This window comes from Symphodus melops (assembly GCF_947650265.1).
Source record: "Symphodus melops genome assembly, chromosome: 3".
In the NCBI taxonomy this organism is placed as follows: domain Eukaryota; kingdom Metazoa; phylum Chordata; class Actinopteri; order Labriformes; family Labridae; genus Symphodus; species Symphodus melops.
The window spans coordinates 12,196,251-12,218,483 of NC_136693.1; the positions used below are offsets into that span (position 1 = coordinate 12,196,251).

The following is a 22,233-nucleotide window of genomic DNA, read 5'->3' on the forward strand; positions in this document are numbered from 1 at the left end:
GTTCAGTTTAAGTACTGGAAGACCGGCCGTGTGTGTGTGTCTGTGTGTGTTTCAGCCCTGGAAATTGACACTACATCATTTGTAGCAACAGAAAACAATTTCAATGCATTTTTATGTATCTGTATTGTATGCGTGTAGATGTGTGTTTGTGTGTTTAAGTGAGTGTATGACGTAGCTATGACGTAGCCATCCTTTGACAGAAATGCCACAGGGAGCCATGAGCTCTCTGTCCCTGCCCCTTTGATGCCAGCTTCAGCACTCGGGATTTTTATTTCGGAGCGTTTAACCTAATGAAACAATATTCTTTGTGCCTCACTCTGGCTGTTCACTTGTGGTGTAATGGGGCTTATTTTTCTAACAACAGTCTTCAACTTAAATATGACATATTGGATAACATATACTGGTAAAGCACACTGCCAGTTTGTGTTTAAGACTGTGGTTAAACCAGTCATTTGTATTCTGTTTAGACTGGAATTGTTTAATAAGCTCCTGATCCTCTAATTAGGACTGGGGAGTGCATGCCTGTTTTATGTTTCCTGCCTGTAGGTCTAACTCACAGCAGGAAAAAGCTGCTGCATGCAGTTACAATAGGCCAGTTGACATAAACTCTTATTACACCACAGGGATTATTACATTAGCATCATTAGAATATCATTTGGGTTCGCTTATTATTTGCAATTATAAATTCCTTTGTTTTTTCTCCCACAGACAAATAATTGACTTAAATAACCAATGAATAAGGAATGCATTTCCCCCATTCATTATATGACTCATTGTTCTCAATTTACATCAGATTATGAAATCAAAGGACGTTAATGTCATCTCTGTGTAATTATTAGAGCTCTCATTTAGGAATTAAGCCTTTAGTCAGATGTTTGACAAAGACTTTATTATAACCATCCTTGTAATATGTGGTTATTCAGCAGGCAGGGATTGTTGTGTAGACTGAATAGCTACTAATATAAGTTAATCGTGTATGTGTGTGTGTGTGTGTGTGTGTGTGTGTGCGAGAGTTTTTATTTTGTGTTAATACAGAAATGGGAGGCTGCAGCCAAAGCACAGTTCAGAACAGAGAAAAAATGTGTGTTTAGCATCTTTTAAGAGGCAGCAATAGACTTTAAACTCGAAGTTACTATTTATGCACCAGCTTCCCATTCATCAGGGGTCACCTGGGTACCCTCTCCCGTGCCATTACCTTTAGCCTCAAGGCTAACATTCAAGCCCATCTGCCTCTATCTTAGCAGACTACACAATGTGCTCCTACAACAATGTAGTGGTAGTGGGCACTTTAGGTCTTGTTGTTGGTGGCTTACTGGCCCCTACGATAGGAGACTGGGGGGGGGGTCTGCAAATTAGAGACAGATCAGTTAAGCGTGACCTTAAAAAACCCTTGGCCCTGTTTAATTGGCAGTGCTGAGGCGGACTAATTGTATAAATTAGCTGGTAATGACATCTTGGTTTATTATGAAACACAAGATAATGTGAGAAAATGAACACCAATGAGCTTACAGGATTATTATCCCTCAGGATAGATGGTCTGATCATTGATTTGTCATTATCTACTGTAGGTGGGCTCAAGTTGGAATTTGGCTTTGATGACACCTCAAGCTAGAAGTACTTCTATTGTACCCGAGTTTCCAGGACATTTGTGTTGTTTAAAAAGGCTATGCAATGTCAGCGGACATACTAAAACCAGCAGCATGGCGTATAAATAAATCATCAGAAGGCAGAGCTCGAAGACGAAAAATGAAATTTAATGAAACAACTGCTTTATAGAGAAGCGGTTTCTTAGGAGAATATATATATTTACTTCAGACGGATTAATGAGGTAGATGAGATGTAGATTTCTAACCAGCTCCAGGATGGATTTTCATTGGTGGGGACTGGAGGTCAGACTCTTACAAAGCTGTGGTACAGTAGCTCTGCTGTGGAGACTCTGACCCTGAGCAAACAGTCACCATGGCCCCAATTTCCTTCCTCTTGTTCTTTCACTATTTGTTCCCATGTAGGTAAACTCAGTTATCTAAGAGCCGTGTTGAGCTGAACCATGTTGCAAATTCACAAATCAAATAAAAGCCATTTACATGGATCATTACTATTATATAAATGTTGCATTTTTTTCATGCAGTATTTTTTCCATATATAAGCTGTAAGAAATGGCACATAATGACAATGTCTATTTTGTCGTTGTTGCTTACATTTCAGATATTTACATGAATTCAAAATCAGCCAAGCAGTGATCGCTGGAAGCTGGGGATTGAGTCTTTCAGTTTTTGTAAGTATCAATTTACCCTGTCAGCTTTTTCTGTCTTGCCACACGTCTCACACACCCCTGCTGTCTTTCACCCACACAGAGCACCTGCATCAAATGAAGTGGACAGTCAGATAGTCACACAATGTGTGCATAATTAGGCACAGTAACTGTAAATAGGCATAGTGACTGACAGACCTTTGAAATACACAATCCTCCTACTTATTCATTCTTTGTCATTTTTGTCTCATGTTCATTTTATTCTGTCTTTGTTTTCACATTGGATTGCCACATTTTGGTATGTTGCCGTGTTTGTGTGTAGTTGCACTGTTAAGTGGAAACATTGTCTTTCTTCTATTCTTAAAATATTTTTGATGGTGAGAAAGAATGACAAGGAAAAAAACAGTTGTGTCAGTGTAAAGTCTTGTGTTTGTAAAGATCACCTCTTGGTTATAGGAATATATTATGCTGACAGACTAAATTCATTTTAGGTTGTTCAAATAACTTTTATAATATATAAATAACTAATTTTTGTATATGAATATCAGTTCTACATTTAACCCAGGTCGGGTTAATAGAGTAAGGTGTGTACGCGAAAAAACCCCCCTGATATTGTTGATATGGGATGAGTCATTTCGCTTTTAAAAGAAGAGTATAATATAATATTATCAGCATGAATAAAAATATACACTGTAACAATCTTTACTCAGCTGCTGCCATCGCAGGTTTTCTAATAAAGACGTATTTTAGATATTAAGCAAACAAAGGTGAGGAACCTGGTTGATAATATTCTTTTCCTCCAAATGTCAGTAGTAGATATCATGGGAGTCATATTAATGTGGCGGAGATGCTCTTCAATAACAGCTTGGAAAATGTCTCCCTGAATTCAAAGTTCACGACCATTTACCATTGTTTAATCATGCCATTTCACGCCACACATCAACTTCTGCTCAGGGGAGCATGCACCTGTCTCCCGGAGAGCTGCCTCTGCTTCTGCATGCTAATTTTCACAAGTTAGATGTAAAGTGGTGGTTACGTGTGTGTAGTGTGACCTCATTGGTGAGCATTAATAGCGAATAGAATTACTCCAACAATGTTAAAATCAATGTACTGTATACACACCACTAAAGGAAATTTCTGGATTGATAGCAGACAAAACATTAAAAATGAATGTTTGATGTTTATTGGACATTGCCAACTATTAATATGAGTTAACCTTAACATGTGGAGTGAGCAGGCGCTTGGAAATAAATATTAATAAAATCTGATACGTAACTGAAGGAGGTTCAGTTAAGAAGGTTAGATGATAAAAGTCTCCCGTGTTTGCTACTGCCCTCCTATTGGTCAAGCTAAAAACACTGAGACTTAGCAAGTACAGTGTGAATTGTTCAGTTTTTGGGTTAGAAAAAATCTGCACCTCTTAGGGTTATTTGTTATAATAGAAAACTTCACAATTGGCCCTGCCCACATTTAACGCAGTTCTACATTCTGAGACATGAACCGGGTCCTCATACAATCAAACCCACAGCTATCTTCACCTACAGGTCTAATTAATCTCAAACATAACAGGAAGTAATTAAGTTTGTCTGGAGTGTTTGTGCAACAAGTTTATTTACACTTGTGCAATTCCATTCATAAACACCTGAGGATACATTAGACCATTAGAACAAACCACAAACACACACACTCTTTGTCAGTGTGCGCCTTTTTATCTAATAAGCAAAGAGCCACAGTCTCACAGCTCTCAGCCTGGTATCGATGGATCCACTCAAGGGGAGGATGCCATTTTGTCAGAAATTAAATAAACAGTGCATCACCATAAAATGAAAATGAATAACCTTTGAATGCTTATTCGTTTTCTATTATTTCTCAAATGGGCCTCTTCAGTCCACTGACCACAGTGATTATGGTCAACAAGTTGCTGAACAGAGAGTGCTTGACAAAGACCGCACAACAAAGATTTTAATTTCATCAGCCTCAATTACAAGCTAGGATCCCAGTGAGGATAAGAAAAAAGTAATTGTTGCACATGTCATTACGTGTCGAGAATGCGGAGAAGCTGCCAGAACTTTACCCATCTTCATAAACTCGCCAAACAATTAATTACTGCTCTCTGTATTACTCATGAATGACCTCTTTTTAAAGTGCCTAAACTAAAATATGCATGTCGGCATTTTAAAAGGTGGGCTGTTGTCTGGGTTCTTTTTGCAGCTGGTGATTAAGTACGGACCGTGTTTAATCACATGGAAAGGACCTAACCTCACAATTTTCTATTATAATTCTTTGATGGTTTGGTGGGCTTCATTTCAAACAAGAATAAAATCCTAATATGTACTTGGCTGCTGTCCTACTTCTAAAGATATGTTCACATGTACTGTAGGACAGAGTCTCACCTAGCTGCTATAAACTGCAGAAAACAGGACTAAAGCAAATGCCATTAATCATCTTGCTATCCCAGCTGTGGAAAGTAATGCATAACTAAAAGTCCAGTAAAATGAATTAATGATTTCAACCATGAACTTTTCTCCCAAAACGCCATGAATCGTCTCCCGCTGATAATGCAGCGCGACCCTGAAGTGTGAAATCCCTGTTGCGTTCGGAGTAGCCAGTTAATTGATTCACAAATTATTTAAAGTTTGTGGTGCCCAGGGGAGTGCTAAGGCTGTAATGACAGCCCATTTCGTACGAGTTCAAAAACTCTTCCCTGGAAAGCCATACTTAAATGTAACTGTCAGACAACAAATCTAATCGGATAACAAGGAAGATGGGCGGTATCTTCAGTATTGTTTTTGCACAAGTTCACCAGAATATTTGCTTTATTGCACATTATGTCATTGTAAAAAATATTGATCCAATTTGATTCTCCTTTATTTTTTAGAAGATACCCAGGGATATCTTAAATTAAGGATAGTTCACTTCAAACTACAGAAATATCAGTAAACTTTTTTTTTTTAAAGTTCTTACTCTGCATTCGAGCCATTTTTCCATCACTCCATATTTGTCTGCTGCATGTGTGATATTTCAAGGAAAAGAAAATATAAGCCATAAATTAGTGGTAAAGGTAGATTAAATAAATTTAGACGATTTGTTGTGATAAGACCGAGATCAAGAGATGGCTGGTCATTCTGAGCTGAATGCTACGAGGCTCATCTGGCAGCACACACCGAGGTTGTTTCAGCTTTTTAGCAGAAGTTATTTGATCTCTGTTTTAATATCAAGGAGCCTCTAATCTCGACCCATTAGCAAATGCTGTCATTCAGACACACAGTGTCGGCCTGATTTAAATAAAATGAAATGAAGATAGTTGTTTCTGGTCCCTTGGCTTCACTCATTGCCATAAACATATGCTCTGTGCCCCGCTTCTTTCCATCTTATTTATGACTTTAATTTGTTGTGTGGGCTGCGCAAGAAATCAAATTTAATCCAATCCTCCCAGGGACCCTGTCATATAATAACATGGTAATTTCTATGTATCCTTTTGAAAAATGAGGAAATTAATTCTTCCTGACATGTTCTAATTATTCCAGTGTGAACGGTGGATGGGCTCCCCTCCTTCCTCCCCTCCCCCCTCAGCCCCCTAAGTGTCAGTTGCCGACGGGTGGCGAGGTGCTAATGCTGACCAGCAGCGCGTTTAATTTGAAACATGAGCAGACACCTTTCAACACACCTTCTTAATGTTGGAGTGGCTCACACAAATTAATTCACTACTCATCTGGCAACCCTGACTGAGGTGTGTGTGTGTGCCTGCATGCAAGACTATGTGTGTGTGTGTGTGTGTGTGTGTGTGTTAGGCAATGGGGGAGGGGGTCAATTGGACACATGTGCCATCAGTAAAGGTAACATAAGGTGTGTGTTTGTGGATTACACTGTAGGTGTAAATGCATACAAGTCAGTGTGTGTGGACATTTGCTGGACAGGTAACACCATACTTCATGTGACTTGGTGTCTAGTATGTGTAGTAGTCCGCTGGGATGTCGGGATTGATTGGACAGCGTTTTTCCTCTTTTCTCAAACCAACAGCCCCTTTTCACACTTCCTGATTCTCCACTGAGAGCATAGAAGCTCATTTAATTAGTCCGTCATCAGCCAGTCTTTAGCTTATCACTAGAGCATCCATAGGGTGACTATATGCAGACGTGTGGAACAAATATCTTATCTTGCTTGTTAAGGGGTGACATTTTTATAACATAGATTTTGATCAGAAAATGGTAAAAATAATAAAATAAAAAATAATTTGTTAACTGTCTGGTAAAAAAAACAAAAAACAAAAAAAACATGAAGAACTTTTGTTGACCTGAATTTGGTTTATAATTAGAAGGTTGAATTTTAAACCAAAAGGAAATTGTTTTTGTTTTTTCCCCAACATATTTTAGTCTGTTCGCTCACAGATTCACTCACATTCAGATTTCTGGCAAAAGAATTGTGTCTCAATTATGAACAGTATTCTGAAGCAGCTCAGACAGGAGACAAGATAAACAAACATTTACTGAACATTGGAATCGGGTTCAAATCGTAGAACTGCAATTGATTTAGTGTGTGTGTGTGTGTGTTGTCTCTGAGTTGTAAAACAGACAGTTTAAAGCTGTTGCGTCATGGTCCAGGAGAAGAGAGCATGGCTTTGTGAACAGTGGGTGGGTCCCCTCATGACTCAGTGAGGGGAGAGGCGTCAACATGGCCGCCTGACCCTCGAGGATTAAATTGCCCCCCCACAGACACAGACACCCTGTAGGGTTAATCACTTGCATTTTGGATCCATGCAGAGGAGCCAATGTACTCTCCATCACAGTGGAAGAACTAAGACATAAGCCACAACTGCAGCAGCTCTGTGGGCCGATGTGCATCATAAGCCTGTTTCCCATAGAATGTTTTAAGAGCTGGTTTACTTGTTTTAACAATGTTTAAATTCTGGATCAATACAGACTCTTTGGATTTTGCTGCTAATTCTCATATGGATCGGGTTTAGGGATATATACTAAGTAACCTAGGGTGTAGTTACTGTTGGGATCCTTGCAGCTTACTTCTGTGTCTCGCTGTGTGCTGATCTCTACGTGAGCTTGTTAATGACTGAAGGCTGAGGCGGCCGTCTCGTGCCAAGACCCACATGGCTGCTGGCGGTGCATTAAATCAGCAGTCAATTTGACTGGAAGTTAGAAATCTGGGCTAGGTTAAGGGGATGTGCTGAAGCCGTGTTAATAGCTAGCTTGTTGTCCATATGGTACTGCTTTAATAGAGCACATTTGTTGCAGATGGTGGGAGACTTGGTTTAGGCAGAGGCAGCTTTTGGCAGAGCCTGATTCTTCGAAAGGGCCGCCGTGCTGCTCGGACTGGTCCAGGCCAACTCAGTGATGTCTGTCCTCCCTGCTTCTCCTCCACTATAAAGCCTACCCTTGAATTGTGGCTTAGTCTTGATTTAAAGATTTTTTTTTTTGTTTTAAGGAGCAAATACAATGTGGCTCAGTCACTTTTTCCTGAGTTTGGTTATTTGCTCTCCAAACCGCAGCTTTGGAGGCTAAGTTCAGTTGTTCCTCACCACAATGGGACTTTAGACAGCAGGCACAGCTGAGGAAACACAAGCACACAAAGTGAAAGAACAAGGTTTGTGGACTAGGACCAGAGATAAAGATAGAAACTAAGCATGGCTTAATATATTTCATTTTTTTCTTCTTCGTTTGTGCTTTTAGCCTGCCTGCTGAAGGATAAAACAACAAACACTCATTGAGATAAATTAAACTTTCTCATTTTAACCTTTCAGGACTATGAGTAAAATGTAGTTTCTATATTACATTTACATTCCTCTCCCTAATTTCTGAGCAAAGGTTTGCAGGTTTGTGCAATAGCTATAATTTGTTTGCATGTCTACTGTGAGTTCAGAGAGATTTACGTTTGTGTCAGTGATTGTTTTGGTTTACTGTGGGCCTGCCTCAGAGTATGTGTGCTTTTTGCACTCAGAGAAGTGAGGAGACACGCTTGATCTGCTCTGCACTGTTTGACGGTTGTTTTCTCACGTTGTCACTGGCACGGTGTGCTGTGGCGTGGTGATGGTATTATGTGCACTGGGCTCAGCTGAGTGCAGAAAAGAGCAGAGTTGCAGCGCCCCCAGCTCTGCCACTCCCGCCTCCCCAGACACCTTATTGTGAGAAAAGTCTCGGCTGAGCCCTCTGGGCCTCGTGGATCCGCTGCTTGCTAAGTGCTGGCCAGACTGAAAGGCACAGTGTCCTTGGGCCCAGCTCATTCTTTCCATTCTCTCAGAGGTTTTGTCTCAAAAGCCACAAGAGCAAGGGGAGAAAATGCCAAATTAAACCCATGTCACAAAAACTTAAGGTGTTTAAGGCCTGTCATTTTCTGTCACATTTTGTGTTTTTATGATGATGTGAATAAGGGTGTAAAACACAGGATATGTTGCGTATGACTATTTTTCTTTCCATTTGTGTTGAAAGTAAAGTAGCGATTTTCACAGCAGGAATATTTGATATGCAGTCTTTAAAGCTCTTGAATTCAAAGTTATGAAATTGAATGATGGTGGGGTGCTAAAATGCTGAGGTGAAATAACTTATCATAATGCAGAATATATTTTTGCGTGATATCAACGCTATATTTCAGTGGCTGAGCATCTTTAAAAGGCTCGTTGAGAAATCTAAGAGACGTTCACAGTCAGCCACAGAGAAAAGTTCCATTCACAAGTCCTTTCCCTGTGGAACCGCTGCTCATTTTTTACCACTCACATGGGAGCCCTGATCAACGTTCAACCAATCTTAACGCAATAAAACCATATCTTATACAGACCAATAACATCCACTAATGAAAACCTGTTGGAAGACATTTTTAGCCAAGTTTCTTTACTATTTTGTGGGTAAGGCTTCTGAACGACCCCTACAAGTGGTGACATCATGACCACATCCTTTTGCCTCATTGACGCTGTGAGTCCCAGCTTGGGTCCCCTGCGGCCGGGCTCCCAGAAGCCACAGCACCCATTGCCACACATGGGCTGCAGCTGGACCACCGTTAGCTAGTCTGAAAAGGACTGGGGCTGCAGCGGGATCTGTGGTCACAGTGCCGTATGTACATGTATATATCTGCGCACGGCTGTGGAAAAACACTGTATACTGTAGAGATCGGTAGGCAGAGTTTATTTGATGCAAACATATCATCAGGCTCTCTGTGCAAAACCAATGTTGTATGCAAATCCACTCCCTCAATGGAAAGAGGTATAATTAATGATGTCAGTTCATAAAAAGAGAGGATAAGTTGCTAGCCATATTTCTGCTTTAATTAAAGACATGCCTTATTATGGGAGGAAGATGTATGCTCTGTGTTTTTCTTTTTTCCTCTTTCTTTCTCTGCCCCTCTTTCTTCTTCTTCTTCTTCTTGATTATTACTCGTTTCAAAGTGAAAATGGTTCTCTGTGATTTCTCCTGCCAGAACCCCCACACGCTGACATGGAGGGCTTTCTTCGTAGCAGCTTTTTACTGAGGTTAGTTTCATTTCTGTTGTTGCCATTAAGGATCACAGGTTGTGCTAACAGGGGTGGTAGTGGGCTAACAGGGGTTAAGCTTTCCGACATGTTGTTACCTTTAGACTTTGTTCTGTTTTGTGAGTGAGTGTGTGTGTGTGTGTGTGTGTGTGTGTGTGTGTGTGTGTGTGTGTGTGTGTGTGTGTGTCTGTCTGTATATTTGAACAATGTCAAACATGGATTATGACATATTTACCCAAGCTGTGTGTTGTGATTGTGTTCATGTGGCTGTCAGCCATGCTCACCCTGATAGAAGACAGTCCGACTGTAAGCACACATCAACAACTTAAAAGCCTACTGTTTTTATTCCTCCTTTCACTTCACCACAAGATCAGGCTTTCTGTGTCTTCACCCAGGATGCTTTTGTCTGACCAATCCCTTTAAGAACAATATGAAGGGATGTTGGGTGGCTATACTATCTTATGATGTTTTCTGTGTTTGTATTCAACCTTCTATAAAGATTTACATTTTGGTCTTAACCCTTCCGATGATTCTAATTAAAAACTTGTGCTGTCATTACACACAGAGAAAGTAAATAAGAGAGTGTATTTATCATTGGCTCCTTTCCTAGTCAACCACCTTCTCTAGGCTCCAGTGTTGCTCCCTAATTAGGGTTGGCTCATTAGAAGCCAGAGCAGCAGCATCTGCCTTTCAAAGCTGCTGTCAGCCAAACTTTACTAAAGCTAATGAATCCTCTTTGATTTCTTTTTCAAAAGGTCACTTATTTGATTAAATTAACAGCATTTTTTCCCCCTTTCTGAACTGATGGGAACATTTTAAAATGAAAGGACAATTTGAAACCAATACGATGTGGAGAATTTCATTCAGGAATGCAATAAGGAAAATCTCGTAGGCTTTTTTAAAATTTAGCTTAAGAATTGAATGATGTTTGTTTGTTTGTTTTCTTGAGGCATGGTACTTATCTTGTTGCTGCGATATATCTGCTATGATTTTACAGAAATGATTCTATGCTTATTTCTGCATTTGCTTTGGGAGTAATTGTACAGAGTGTATGACTGCATTAGCTCTCAGCACCTGTCCAAACTAGAAAGGAGGATTAAAAAACTACACTTAGGGATGCACTTTAAACTGCGTGCTAAAATGGGATGTTAGACAGAAGCACATTTCAATTCCATTTATATTTTCCAGACATCTTCAAAAGACAGGAAAATGACAGAAACATGACCTTTGGCCTTGGATGTCCTTTAAACAATTTATTTGTGTTCTCATGGCAGTAAGAAACACAGTGATTATTTTAAGTAAAGACATTATTGCACTGCTAATCCACAATCCCTCTGTCCGTTTTAATTAAAGGAGTCGAGCCAGTAGAAAGATATCAAGCACACTGGCTGCAGATTGGACGCCTCAACAATCAGGCCGAGATTAAAGGCAGGCTTTGCTTCAGGGTTAGCCCTTTTGCTTGGATAACACTTGTGTCCTGGAGTGGGCTGTGGGGTGGGGGGAGGGGGTGGCGAAAGGGGAGAAAAGGATAGAAACAAGGGTTGGATGTGACAGATTGACATTCCTCCTCTGAAGAATCCCCGTGTCTTTTCTCAAGGAACTGAAATAGGTCAAATGGTTTTTTAAACATGCTTATGCATTTATGATCCAATGAGCAGATGTTATTGACTTTTAGAGCTATACAGCATATTTCACTTGCACACCGGATGGGCTTTTCTTTATTGTATTGACTCATGAGTTTTGTTTTGAGTCATACAGACAGTGCACTTAGTTTTTAAAGCTTTCTAACAGCACCTGACACATGGCCAACATTAAAAATACATCAAGTGTGCATTTCATATTTTATGTACAAGTCAAGCCTTTGTACTGCTGTATAAAAATAATGCCAGTTTGTTTAAAATTCCCAAACAAAGGCAGAAGTTCTCTGAACCAAAGTTTACAAATGTGTCTGTAACATGTCTGCATTCCTGCTGCTATTGTAAGCCTCTCTGAAAATGTTTTCATTTAACATCAATTTTTGATATGTTTACGCAAGACTTTTAACAGGTTTTTGTTTGTGTATAAAAAAAAAACCACTGAGAAAATGAGAGTGAGTGTGGATAGAAAGGGGAAGGAAGAGATGATACAGTAATGTGAACAGAGAGAGAGAGAGAGAGAGAGAGAGAGAGAGAGAGAGAGAGAGAGAGAGAGAGAGAGAGAGAGAGATCTTCAGTCTCTGTCTGCTCCCAGTGGGCAGGACCTCCCCCTACATTTCTGCCATTATTTGATGTAATGAAAGGAGAAAGTGTGTAACATTGAGATTGTTAATTAATTTAGTCTAACAAGATGAAGATAAATGAAACCCACCGAAGGTTGACTAGGCTAAGGGGCCCACTTAGCATTTTCCTGCCCTCGAGCTCAGTCTTCTCTCTCGCTCTCCTTTACAATGGAGCACAGCTAATAGGTGCAGCACAGTATTTGTACAAACCTGCCAAGCTCTCACACAGTAGGTTTAGGTGTGGAACTTTTGGGAACATTTGTGATTTCCCCCCGTGTATTGAACATCATTTTCTCTCTGGGATGTTTTCATTCCCAAATGGATGGGCTGGGTTTTTAATGAAGTTAGTTTTGGAGCACAGATATGCAATTATCTAATTAAGTTATCTTGACACGATAGATAAAGCTCAGTTGACAAACATGTCTGGTGAAGTAAATTGTCTTTTTTAATGCATGTATGAAAGCACTGTTGAGAGCTTTATGAATTTATTTCATCCTTGGGTACAGATCATTTATATTTCATATCAAAAGGGCATTATTATAAACGCCCATTCTCTCCATAAACTCTGTGGCCCCTTCATAGGAGCCTGTGTGACTCCCAGCCTTTCACCAAATGAATGCTTCTTTTCTAATGCAGCTCGGGGGCTGTTTGAGCGCCACGACAGACAAAAAGCAGAAAAGACTTTTTTTTTTTCTTTTTTTTTTTTTTTTCTACAAAGCCAGACAGTCGTCTTCATCTGGAGCCCTCACAAGCAAATCAGTAGTCTATCGAGGTCCCTCCTCAGTGGACACTTTGTACAAGATCTTCTTGGCAGCACAGACCAATCATTATGGCCCCCATTCTTTAGTTCCATAGTTCTCAAGTCATCAACAATGAGTTGTTGATTGTATGGAAAACACCAGAACAATTATGCCCTCTGTTTTGGTGGCCGGGCAGTGTTTTAAAGTGCAAACCTCGATAATGGCCTCATTATTGTTATTCTTGGCGCAAGGCTCAGGAGAGAGAAGTAGCTGATCGCAGTACGTCATTATTTCGTACGTTTTCGATTAGCTCATCATGCTGTCTCCTGGAAAACAGAATCACAGCTAATTAAAAGTGAGCGAGCGCTCTCGCCTGTGACTTAAAAGGTAGCACTCGATAGGCTGCTAATACGAAAAAAGTGGTAAAAAAGGAGGATTAGAGCTGTTACCCTGGTAACTCCAACTTCCATCTGCGAGGGGAACAATGAACTTGTGTTCCACCACCACCTATGCTTGAAAAAACAGAAAGCAAGGAAGTGAGTGTTTCTGAAAGGACAAGACCCTTTTTAACAACAAAGTGGGATCTGGGCCTAATAGGCTCTCTGGTGTGAGTTGTTAGGCGAGATCACTGGGGGATAGAGGAGCACACAGGTCAACGTGTATTAGGACAGTGAAGGTCGTTTATGGTTTTTACAATAGCACGTTGTTTCCCGGATCAGATTGTCAGCAGAGAAAACATAACCTCAACTTTGTCCATCTGACAGAATCTAAAAGAAAACTAGATTGACAGAAAAAGGCTGCTGGTAACATGTCTTCTTGCGATCAAGGGGGCAACATGCCCCACAGCCAAAATGTACACATTCCCTCAGCTGATTAAATAAAAGCAAAGAAGATTCCAAAGAGTTGGACCAATTAGGCAGAGCTGTCAGAAGCTGTTGGAATTGTCTCTTGCATCTCTTTTACTTATACAACCAAAGTCTGCATCGAGTTCTGGCATCTCAGCTCGACTGAAAAACAAAATTAATCCCCCTCCTTAATATTTAACCAATGCAGCCTTGTGTTTTTTTTTGCTTGTTTTTGATTGTTGGCATTTTTATCTAACAGGGAAGGATATTATATTTATATTGATAACCAAAACAATTCTTAATCATTGTTAAAAAGTTTGATGGGCTTAAAGTTAAGCGCTGCTAGACAGAAAAGAAATGCTCCTGCACTTAAACACTGCTGACTTCATATGATCCATGGCTATAGAGGAAGAGTATGTGTTTCTCTTTGAGTTTTATGTCCCTTATTACAGCTGCAATACGTCCGCTCACATTAAGCTAATTTATGGCTGAGGCCAGCGTAACAGCAGTACAGGTTAATGAATTTGGCATTACTAATTAAACGTTATTGAGGGATGAATATGAATCCTGTGGGTAGGAGGGAGTGCAGTGAGATGACGGGGAGTGGGGGTAGAGAGGAGAATGGGACAGGAGACAGGCTGTCTCTTTCCTGAGGGTCTAACTTTGGGTAGCGATCACTGGGTGTAAAACATGGGGGGAGAATGTGAGGACAGCGCAGACTTTTGAGGTGAAATGGAGGACAGATTTCTATTAGAGTAATGTCCGGACAACACAATGCGTGTACAGAAACTCCTCCTGTCACCAATACAATAATGTAGCAGTCTACTCAATCCAATAGGGATAATTATGCGGAATATATAGAGCTATTATTGAGCTGCACCCTGATGCAAAATCTCCACTACCAAGGAGCCATGAGGAAAATAAGAAACATATTTTCCCTGGAAAGGTATTGTATGCTCTTTCTTGTTAGAACAGACTAACTAAAATGGAAGGGTTTTTCAAAGGATTGAGCACATTATTCTTTCAGAAATAAGCCACTAGAAAGGACATCTAGGGGTCACTCCACAGTTCAGGCAACGCTAGTAAAATCACCAGTTACAAATGATTGTTAACTATATTGTTTGGTTAGAACGTTGCAGACAGCTTCCCAGCATCCTTTGCGCTAGCAGCTTGTTTGAGCTGCTGACTGAATTACTGACACATTTCTGGTGCTTGTTGTAAATTTTCATCTGTGCGTTGTTCGTTAATTGTATACTACATGAACAGTTTACATGTTGTTTGTTCTGCTAGTCTTTCCCTCTTTTTTTCCCCTCTCACTAGCACCTCTACACTCCATGTCTGACACACTCTCCCTGAGAGCTAAGCCTTTCAATTTGGATTTCAATTATCATGTTAGTTTTGTGATTAGACTTTAGTCCTCCAGGAATCAGACCTCTCTGCTCCTCTCTATTCCACTCTATTCCACTTCCCCTGCAATCACATCCCATCTGATGAATTGCGCATATAATTACGGAAGATATTGAATATGCAGATCACTGTTGACTCTTGGTGTGTGGTTCATAATGCATCAACTCTAACTGTATCAAACAAGGGTCTCTGATAAAGACCCACTCTGTTAATGAGAGAGGGCCAACGTGTGCTATTAGTCAGAGATAACAGACACCACAAAGCCTGGGGCTCAATTAAAACAAGGCCAGGCTATAATCTGTGTGGGTGTGTGTGTGCGCCCCAGAACAGCACTTGCCTTGGGATTTGGCACTGGGCACAGTACAGCTACCATTACAACCAGTCCAGTGCAGTCCTGCCAGCCAGTGCACAAGGTGTTTATGAATCAACCGACATGAGGTATTTCCTCCATGTTACAGTATGTTGCTACCATCGTCTTACACCCTGTCCCATGATGCAATCCCTTAGAGTTTTTCGAGAGCAAGGAGTGAAGCACTTTACAGGCACACCCACAGGAGGAGAGAGTTGTGGGAAATTTTGAAACTTTTGATTGCTTTTAGAGAGCTTTCTTAAAATCTGGCTCGCAAAGGAAAGAAAAAAAGGTCTCTACTGCTGTAACTTCTGCATTTTTCTGTCAGAATGAAGGAGATTTGTTATAGGCCCTTCAACAGGTCCAAAACCAATACTCCCTTTTTTTCCTCAAATAAAACTAGTCATGGTTCTCAACTAAAGTTTCACACACAATAGAAAATAAAGGGAAATTGCGTCCCGTATTTTCAGTCTGTGCTGTAATAATGGAGCTTCCACTTGCAGATGATACGCAGGCTGATGCTGGAGGGCCGAGTGTGGACTGAAAAACGTTTGCACAACATAATTTCACATACACAGACATAAGAAAATAAATCACAACATGCATTTTCTCTTTTATGTAGTTTTTAGTTTTTGCTACATGTGCACATGAAAGTATTCATTCAGATACTCTTTTTATCATTTTGGTGTTACGCAAAATACCTCCTGCCTCACACCATTTTACTTCTTATTGACCTCCACTCTTTGTCTGATCAAAGCTTTTACTTTAGTAAGATCTGTAAACTCTGTAAATGATGATCCCACGACCAAAACATTTGTATAATAATATAACCATGTGAATATGTAATAGTTTGATTCCCCTTGTTATGAAGCTGCATGAAGCAACATATTTTTTGTATAATTTTTTTATACAGGAAAGCTGTTTTGCTTTTATTGTGGGGGCTTCACACACCTGCCACCTCTTCTTCATGCTTAATGCAGAGTCCAGAGTGACAACTTCAATCGAGGCACCTTTCCAAACTACATGTCATTTATTTTGAAAAGGAAACTTTGAAATGATTTCATAACTGAATTAAATGTCCATAAATCAGCTAAACAGTATCAACTGAGGCTGATGGTGACATATAACAAACTAAACCATTTGCTGCCCCCACATCCTGTGGTCACAGTTGCAGGTATTAGAGAGCATGGCTGATGCTGGATCTCTTTCACTGTCATGGCTGTCTGTTGTAATTAAGATTCAGGGTGGCGTTTAGCACATGACAGTGAGGCGCTTCCCCCTGTACCCGGTCCTTTGAATATACGAGGTTAATAGGATTGAACATGTTTACACCAACTGTTAGCTTAACAAGAGGTCAAAAGGGTGGCATAAACTTAGTTAAGAAGCTTACACAGGAGCTCAAAAAGCATAATAGTGGCAGACTTATGGGTTAGGGTTATACACACAAACACAAACAGACACAAACAGAAAATAAGCAATTTATTTATGCATTTATGCTGTGTTAGATCCCCTGACCTTCTTTAGAGTAAAAGAAAGTTAAAGAGCGTATGATATGATGGCCTTTTACTGTAAAAAGTGTGTTGCAAGTGCTGTGACCTTTTCGAGTTCGAACTATTGTTTACAGATTGGTTACACACTCTGCAGGCTGTGAAAGACACATCTGCTGCCTTTAGCACAGTGCAGCGCTGATAGACAGTCAAGACTGAGAGGTGTGTGTGTCAAACAGCTCAGCTACAGTCACTTATCAAATATTTGTCTGGCCTTCACTCTCTATTTACCTTTCATTCTGTTTGCTTTTGTTTATTGAGATCTATCGCTGGCAGATTGAAGTGTCCAAAAAGTCTTTTTCAGATTTTGTTTCTGACACAATGTCTAGGAGTGCCTCTCTCTCGGTATGGTTCTGTGTCTGTAAATGACTTCGATGAAAACATATTACTGTACTTAAAATGTATTTTCATAGATAGACTGATATGGATATGTTCCACATGATTTCAGTTTGTTAGTATTTTGACAAGTCACAGCAGGAACTGTTGTTTTGGTATAACATCATAGGTCAGTTCCATAGAATTCCCATCAAGCTTTAAACATAATATGTAAAACCACATTTGTTTAATGTGTTTTTGATTGATTCCCTGATTGAGATTTAAAGAGTGGTCATAAATGTTTCAGGACAAAGAATCTCTTTGTGTGAAAGGGGCCCCGGTTGAAATGGAGGAGTAGTTTGAGATTACCAGATTATTTCCTACTCACCCAGTGAGCGAGCCGAGGTGAGCCGCAGCCCTGCGATGTGCTGAGCTGCGCTGAGGCTGAGCATAATGACTGTGGTGGCAGGGAACCACAACAGAGCCGGGCCAGAAGCTGGCTGGGAACCAGAGTCCTGTGGCCCACAGCCAAACACACACACACACACACACACACACACACACACACACAAATCCTGTCGCACACTTGTGGCTTTTTAAGAAAGCAATTTAGTTAATGATTTCATTTTGGAGCACTGTCATGATGCATCTGTCCTCTGAGCGCACCAGAAGAAGAATAAAAGAAAAACTAACAGAAAGGAAAAGGTAAACACAAGCTACCCTGACAACCACAGAGAAAAATAACATGTAACCCGGCCTCATTCACTATGTGTTGTGAACACTGCATAAAAATCTGGTACTAGTTTGGTGTATGTGTATGTCTTTTAACTCTTGGTATGTCATGCATTGCTCTAGACAAATGCAGAAGAGCTGAAGCACAGTATGAGTGACACATGGAAAGCAGCCAGCTGCTGACCCATTTTGAGTTTTGGTCAACGTCTTATCCACTACAGTGCCCACACCCCTGGAGTGGAAGTACAGCACATTTTTCTGTTCAGCCATGTCAGTCAGCTCTGTGATTTTATGAGGACTGTGTTTCACATTCATTTACTCTGGTTTTCTCAGTGCCGGCCCATGAATGAAACTGTCTTAGCATTGCTGAAACAGTCGCTCATACATATCTTCTGTGAACCAAATTTTGGGGCAATTACCCAGATCAGTGGCTAGCGTTTCGGGGTTTTGCTTCTCGGGTCTCGTTTTTCTCCAGTCTCTCTCCCTTTTTTTTGTATCAGCTGTCAATCACTAGAGGTAACTTTTAACCACCTCCAAACAGAGCTGGGTACCAGACATTCATTTAGTCCTTCACTTTGGTTCTGCTTCCCCCTGTCTGACCTGTCAGAATGACACACACTGTTGACCATGCTTTCTATTCAGGACTGGCAAATTAATTGGTTTCAGTGGGTTAAATCAGCAATCAATGTCAGTTTCCCAACATAATAAGCCTTAATCATAAATCTTTGAGGTGTGGCTTGCCTGACCCCTATTCATCATGGCTCTGCTACATGGCCTCATCTGGGTGGAGCAAATGAACTACCCCTGTTTTGATTTTCCAATTGACGTGTCACATGAAACATAGCTACTCGTTCTCCCCTCCCTCAGTCTATCCTGGCCCTTCTTCTTCTCACAGTCCTTAAAAAAACACACACAAGGGTTCAAAGACAAAAAGGGAAAGAAGTCCAGTTGTCACAAGGGAGGGAGACATTTGTGTGCCTCCCCTTGTGTGAGAGTGCTCATTCAAAAGCATTAATTTATTCAGAATGTGAGATAATAAGGACAAAAAAAGCATAGGCATTAGAGGTGGGTCTCACAGTAGTTAATGAGCTGTTGTCCTTTATACCTCTCTAAAAACAACTGAGCAGCTTAATTACGACAGTGTTGGAGATATTTGACACTATTTTCCATCAGCTACAGAATCCTATGTATGGGAACAAAATTGCTTTTCTTCCCAGCAGATTTGCCAATTTGTTGACCAGAACTTGTTCTACATTTGAAAAAAAAAAAGGAAAAAAAAAAGAAAGAAAGAAAGGTGCAAAGACACTGACAGAAAACATGGACCACTATTTGTTGTTGTTCCAGTGTACCAAACCCATTTCTGTTGGCCAATAAAGTTGCCAATGATGACCTCATGATGGCAAGACCAGTGACTGAAGCCTATAATTTTACTGCCATAGAGTAAAATAACCTCCTCCCAACTTTGGTAAACTGTTCCCAGTTACCAATGTTCATAATTATTTATCTTTATGCAAAATGTCTTCTACATAATTAGCCATTGTGCTTATAGTATTTGACAATAGTATTTTATTATAATATTATATATATTTTTTTTTTTTAATTTTTTAGCTTTCTATGTGACCCTATAGACTTATTGTGCATCTCTTTAGTAACTTGGGATGCGTGCTTTCCCTTATGTTTGGCACCCTCCAGCTAGCTCCTCAACTCACTTTTCTGGCAACTGTGAGAGATGTTACACTCGATTTTGTTGAAGTGCACCCATTCGCTGCACAGAAGAAGTTATCTTTATAAATGACAGAAAGGACCAGGCCCTGAATAGCGCTTTGTTTACTGATTTACAAAAAAGGGGGGCCCCACTCTATATTTCATCTGTCACCGTTGCTTTTCTTTCTTTCAACAATGCTCGATTGTGTCAGTGAAAATTTCAGGTTCCGTGAACAGGAGAATTCTGTATTATTATGTTCCTGCCAAATTCCAATCTCTGTTTTCCTTCTCCTGCTTACAAAGGGCTCATAACTTACTGTCAAGTACGAGGCGAGCCACAAAGGTCCACTGTTGCTCAGCAAATAGGGTTGTGTTGGTTGATGACCTGACTCACTGTGAGGTTTGTCTAAGTGCAGCAGCACAGTCCCTGTATTTTTTCTCTCTCTGCTCAATTAGAAGAACTGTTTGAATGCTGAAGTTGTCGACCCGCTGCTGTTCTAGTCTTCTGCTGTTTTATTCTCTAAATATGAAACTCACAACATCCCATTTGCTTCTCTGGTGGATGTTTTATAAGCATTGTACCAGTCCAGATTATAAAAGGCAAAGAGTATTTTTTTTTCTTTTCTTTTTTTTGGGGGGGGGGGCATCCTTCAATCCTTCATTTGTGAAAGCACACGCATGAGTTAACTTGTGTGTGTCCTGGGGAACTGAGAGGCTGTTATGCCATCCAGCCCTGAGCCTGCGTCCTGGGATCAGGAAAAGGGCCAATAGCACAGGGGACTGAAGGAGAGGGAGGAGGAGGAGGAGAAGGAGGAGAAGGAGGAGGAGAAGAGGGAGGAGAGGGAGGAGGAAGGGCAGAAGGGGCAACGAGGGATTCAGTGTGTGAGTGCTCATCGACCCTTCCTGACTAGACAGACAGAGACACTTAAGCACTCTCACACCTGCATCTCCCTTTGCCTTGCATGGGGGGCAAGGACAGCAAGCACGCTGTCATGGCAGCTGAGTGTTTAAAGTGAGACTCAAGGCAGTTCTTCTAGCAGCATATTATTGCAAATAATTTACCCTGAAAAGTAATTATCGATGCTCTGCTCAATATGTAAAGTGTGCACTTCAGGTGGCTGGCTTAATTTGCTCTGGGCGGCTATCATTTGAGTGTGGGTTTTAGCTGTGGTAACTGTGGCAGTTTCTAATAGAGAAGGCATCAGGAGAGAGTGTGAAGTGAGGATGAAGTGGCCCTGTAATTGAGTTGACTTTTTGCAAGGGAAGGTCAACAATAATGGAGGAACAATTTAAACAAATTCATTTAGACAAATCTCCAGTGACTGTACAGTAGGCTACCTTGTTGAAAAACCATCCCCCCCCCCAACCATTTACTATATTTTAATATCATTATCTGTAACTACTTTGTCGGCTGAGGTTTAAGACATTAAAATTAATTTGCGTGATACTGACTCAAACTGGCTGTCCAAAAAAAAGAAAGAAAGAAACAGGGGGGAAAAAAAAATAGTCCAAGAAATCTTTTTTCTTCGGTGCCTCCCTTTAAAGATGCAGGAATATTACAATAGACAAACATAGGTGCACACACCATCTCTGTGCTGTTATCTGTGGGTGTGTGTGTGTGTGATTAACTATCCAGAAAGCTGGCTTCTGCACAGCGTGGCACAATCACAATGGAGGGTGATAATTTAATTGTGCTAAACGGTGGATTCCGTGTCAATGCTCCTCCAGCTGGGAGCTGTCAGGTAGTAATATCTCATTATGGCAGGTGAAGAACCCAGAGGAACCCTACCACGACACCTGTTAGAACAGGAGGAACCCCTGAAGGGAAACACACAGATCATTTTCTCTCGCTCTAACTTTCTCTCTCACACATGCACACACTCCCACAGGGGAAAAAAAAAGAGAGGTTTTGACTATCTTTATTTAGCTCTTCTACAAATTACTGTATTTTAAAGATAGCTCTTCTTCAATATGCTAATGCTGATGATATTAATTATTGTTTAAATTGATTCAATTAAACAAATTAGAAAGACAAGCCCCCATATTACTTAAACTCAAGCGTTCAATTTGGCGCACACATAATGTAGCTCCTTCCTTTGAATTGGATGGTAGATGACAGCAAAGACCAGTCAGTGCAATATTATAAAATAATATTAAAAAGACATCATGCTGTCAGAAACCTTAAGTGCTATGACATTCCAACTTTTTTCTTTATTATTTTTAACTGTTGTTTCTTATTCTTTGGATAAATTATTTGTACGTTTGACAACATTTGAATCTATGTATTTCTGTATGTAAATACAAACTGTGCATGAGACCAAAAACAACAACCTTTTTGTCTTTAATTATTCATTTAATTTGACTGTGTAAAAAGGAGCAAGGCGTAAGCTTCTCAGAGGAAAATAAAAGGCGCTCATAACTTCCATGAAGTAGACGAGTGGGCATGCGGGTGGGTCAGTTTTAGACGGGTGCGTAGTTACTTATCCCCATTGTCTATATAAGGTAAACAAAGTGACAGAGCAGATACAGCGTGAGGGTGAAAGTCAGCCAAACCTTTTTACGATGAAAGAGGAAATGGGATAGCCGAGGACATATGGCCCAGCAGTCACAAGACC

At 40.4% G+C, this 22,233-nt stretch overlaps 1 protein-coding gene across 6 annotated transcripts in view; it reads left to right on the plus strand.

The window, feature by feature from the left end:
* sox6 (SRY-box transcription factor 6) overlaps window positions 1-22,233 on the plus strand; it is a 130,036-nt gene that overhangs the window by 18,886 nt on the left and 88,917 nt on the right. For 5 of the 6 annotated variants that reach the window (XM_079339336.1, XM_079339337.1, XM_079339335.1 and 2 more), the window contains 2 exons: window positions 2,206-2,275; window positions 9,671-9,722. In XM_079339336.1, the coding sequence (XP_079195462.1) occupies window positions 9,688-9,722 (35 nt within the window). In that variant the 5' untranslated portion in view covers window positions 2,206-2,275; window positions 9,671-9,687. The remainder of the gene's footprint in view (window positions 1-2,205; window positions 2,276-9,670; window positions 9,723-22,233) is intronic. The other variant, XM_079339339.1, reaches the window with a different exon arrangement.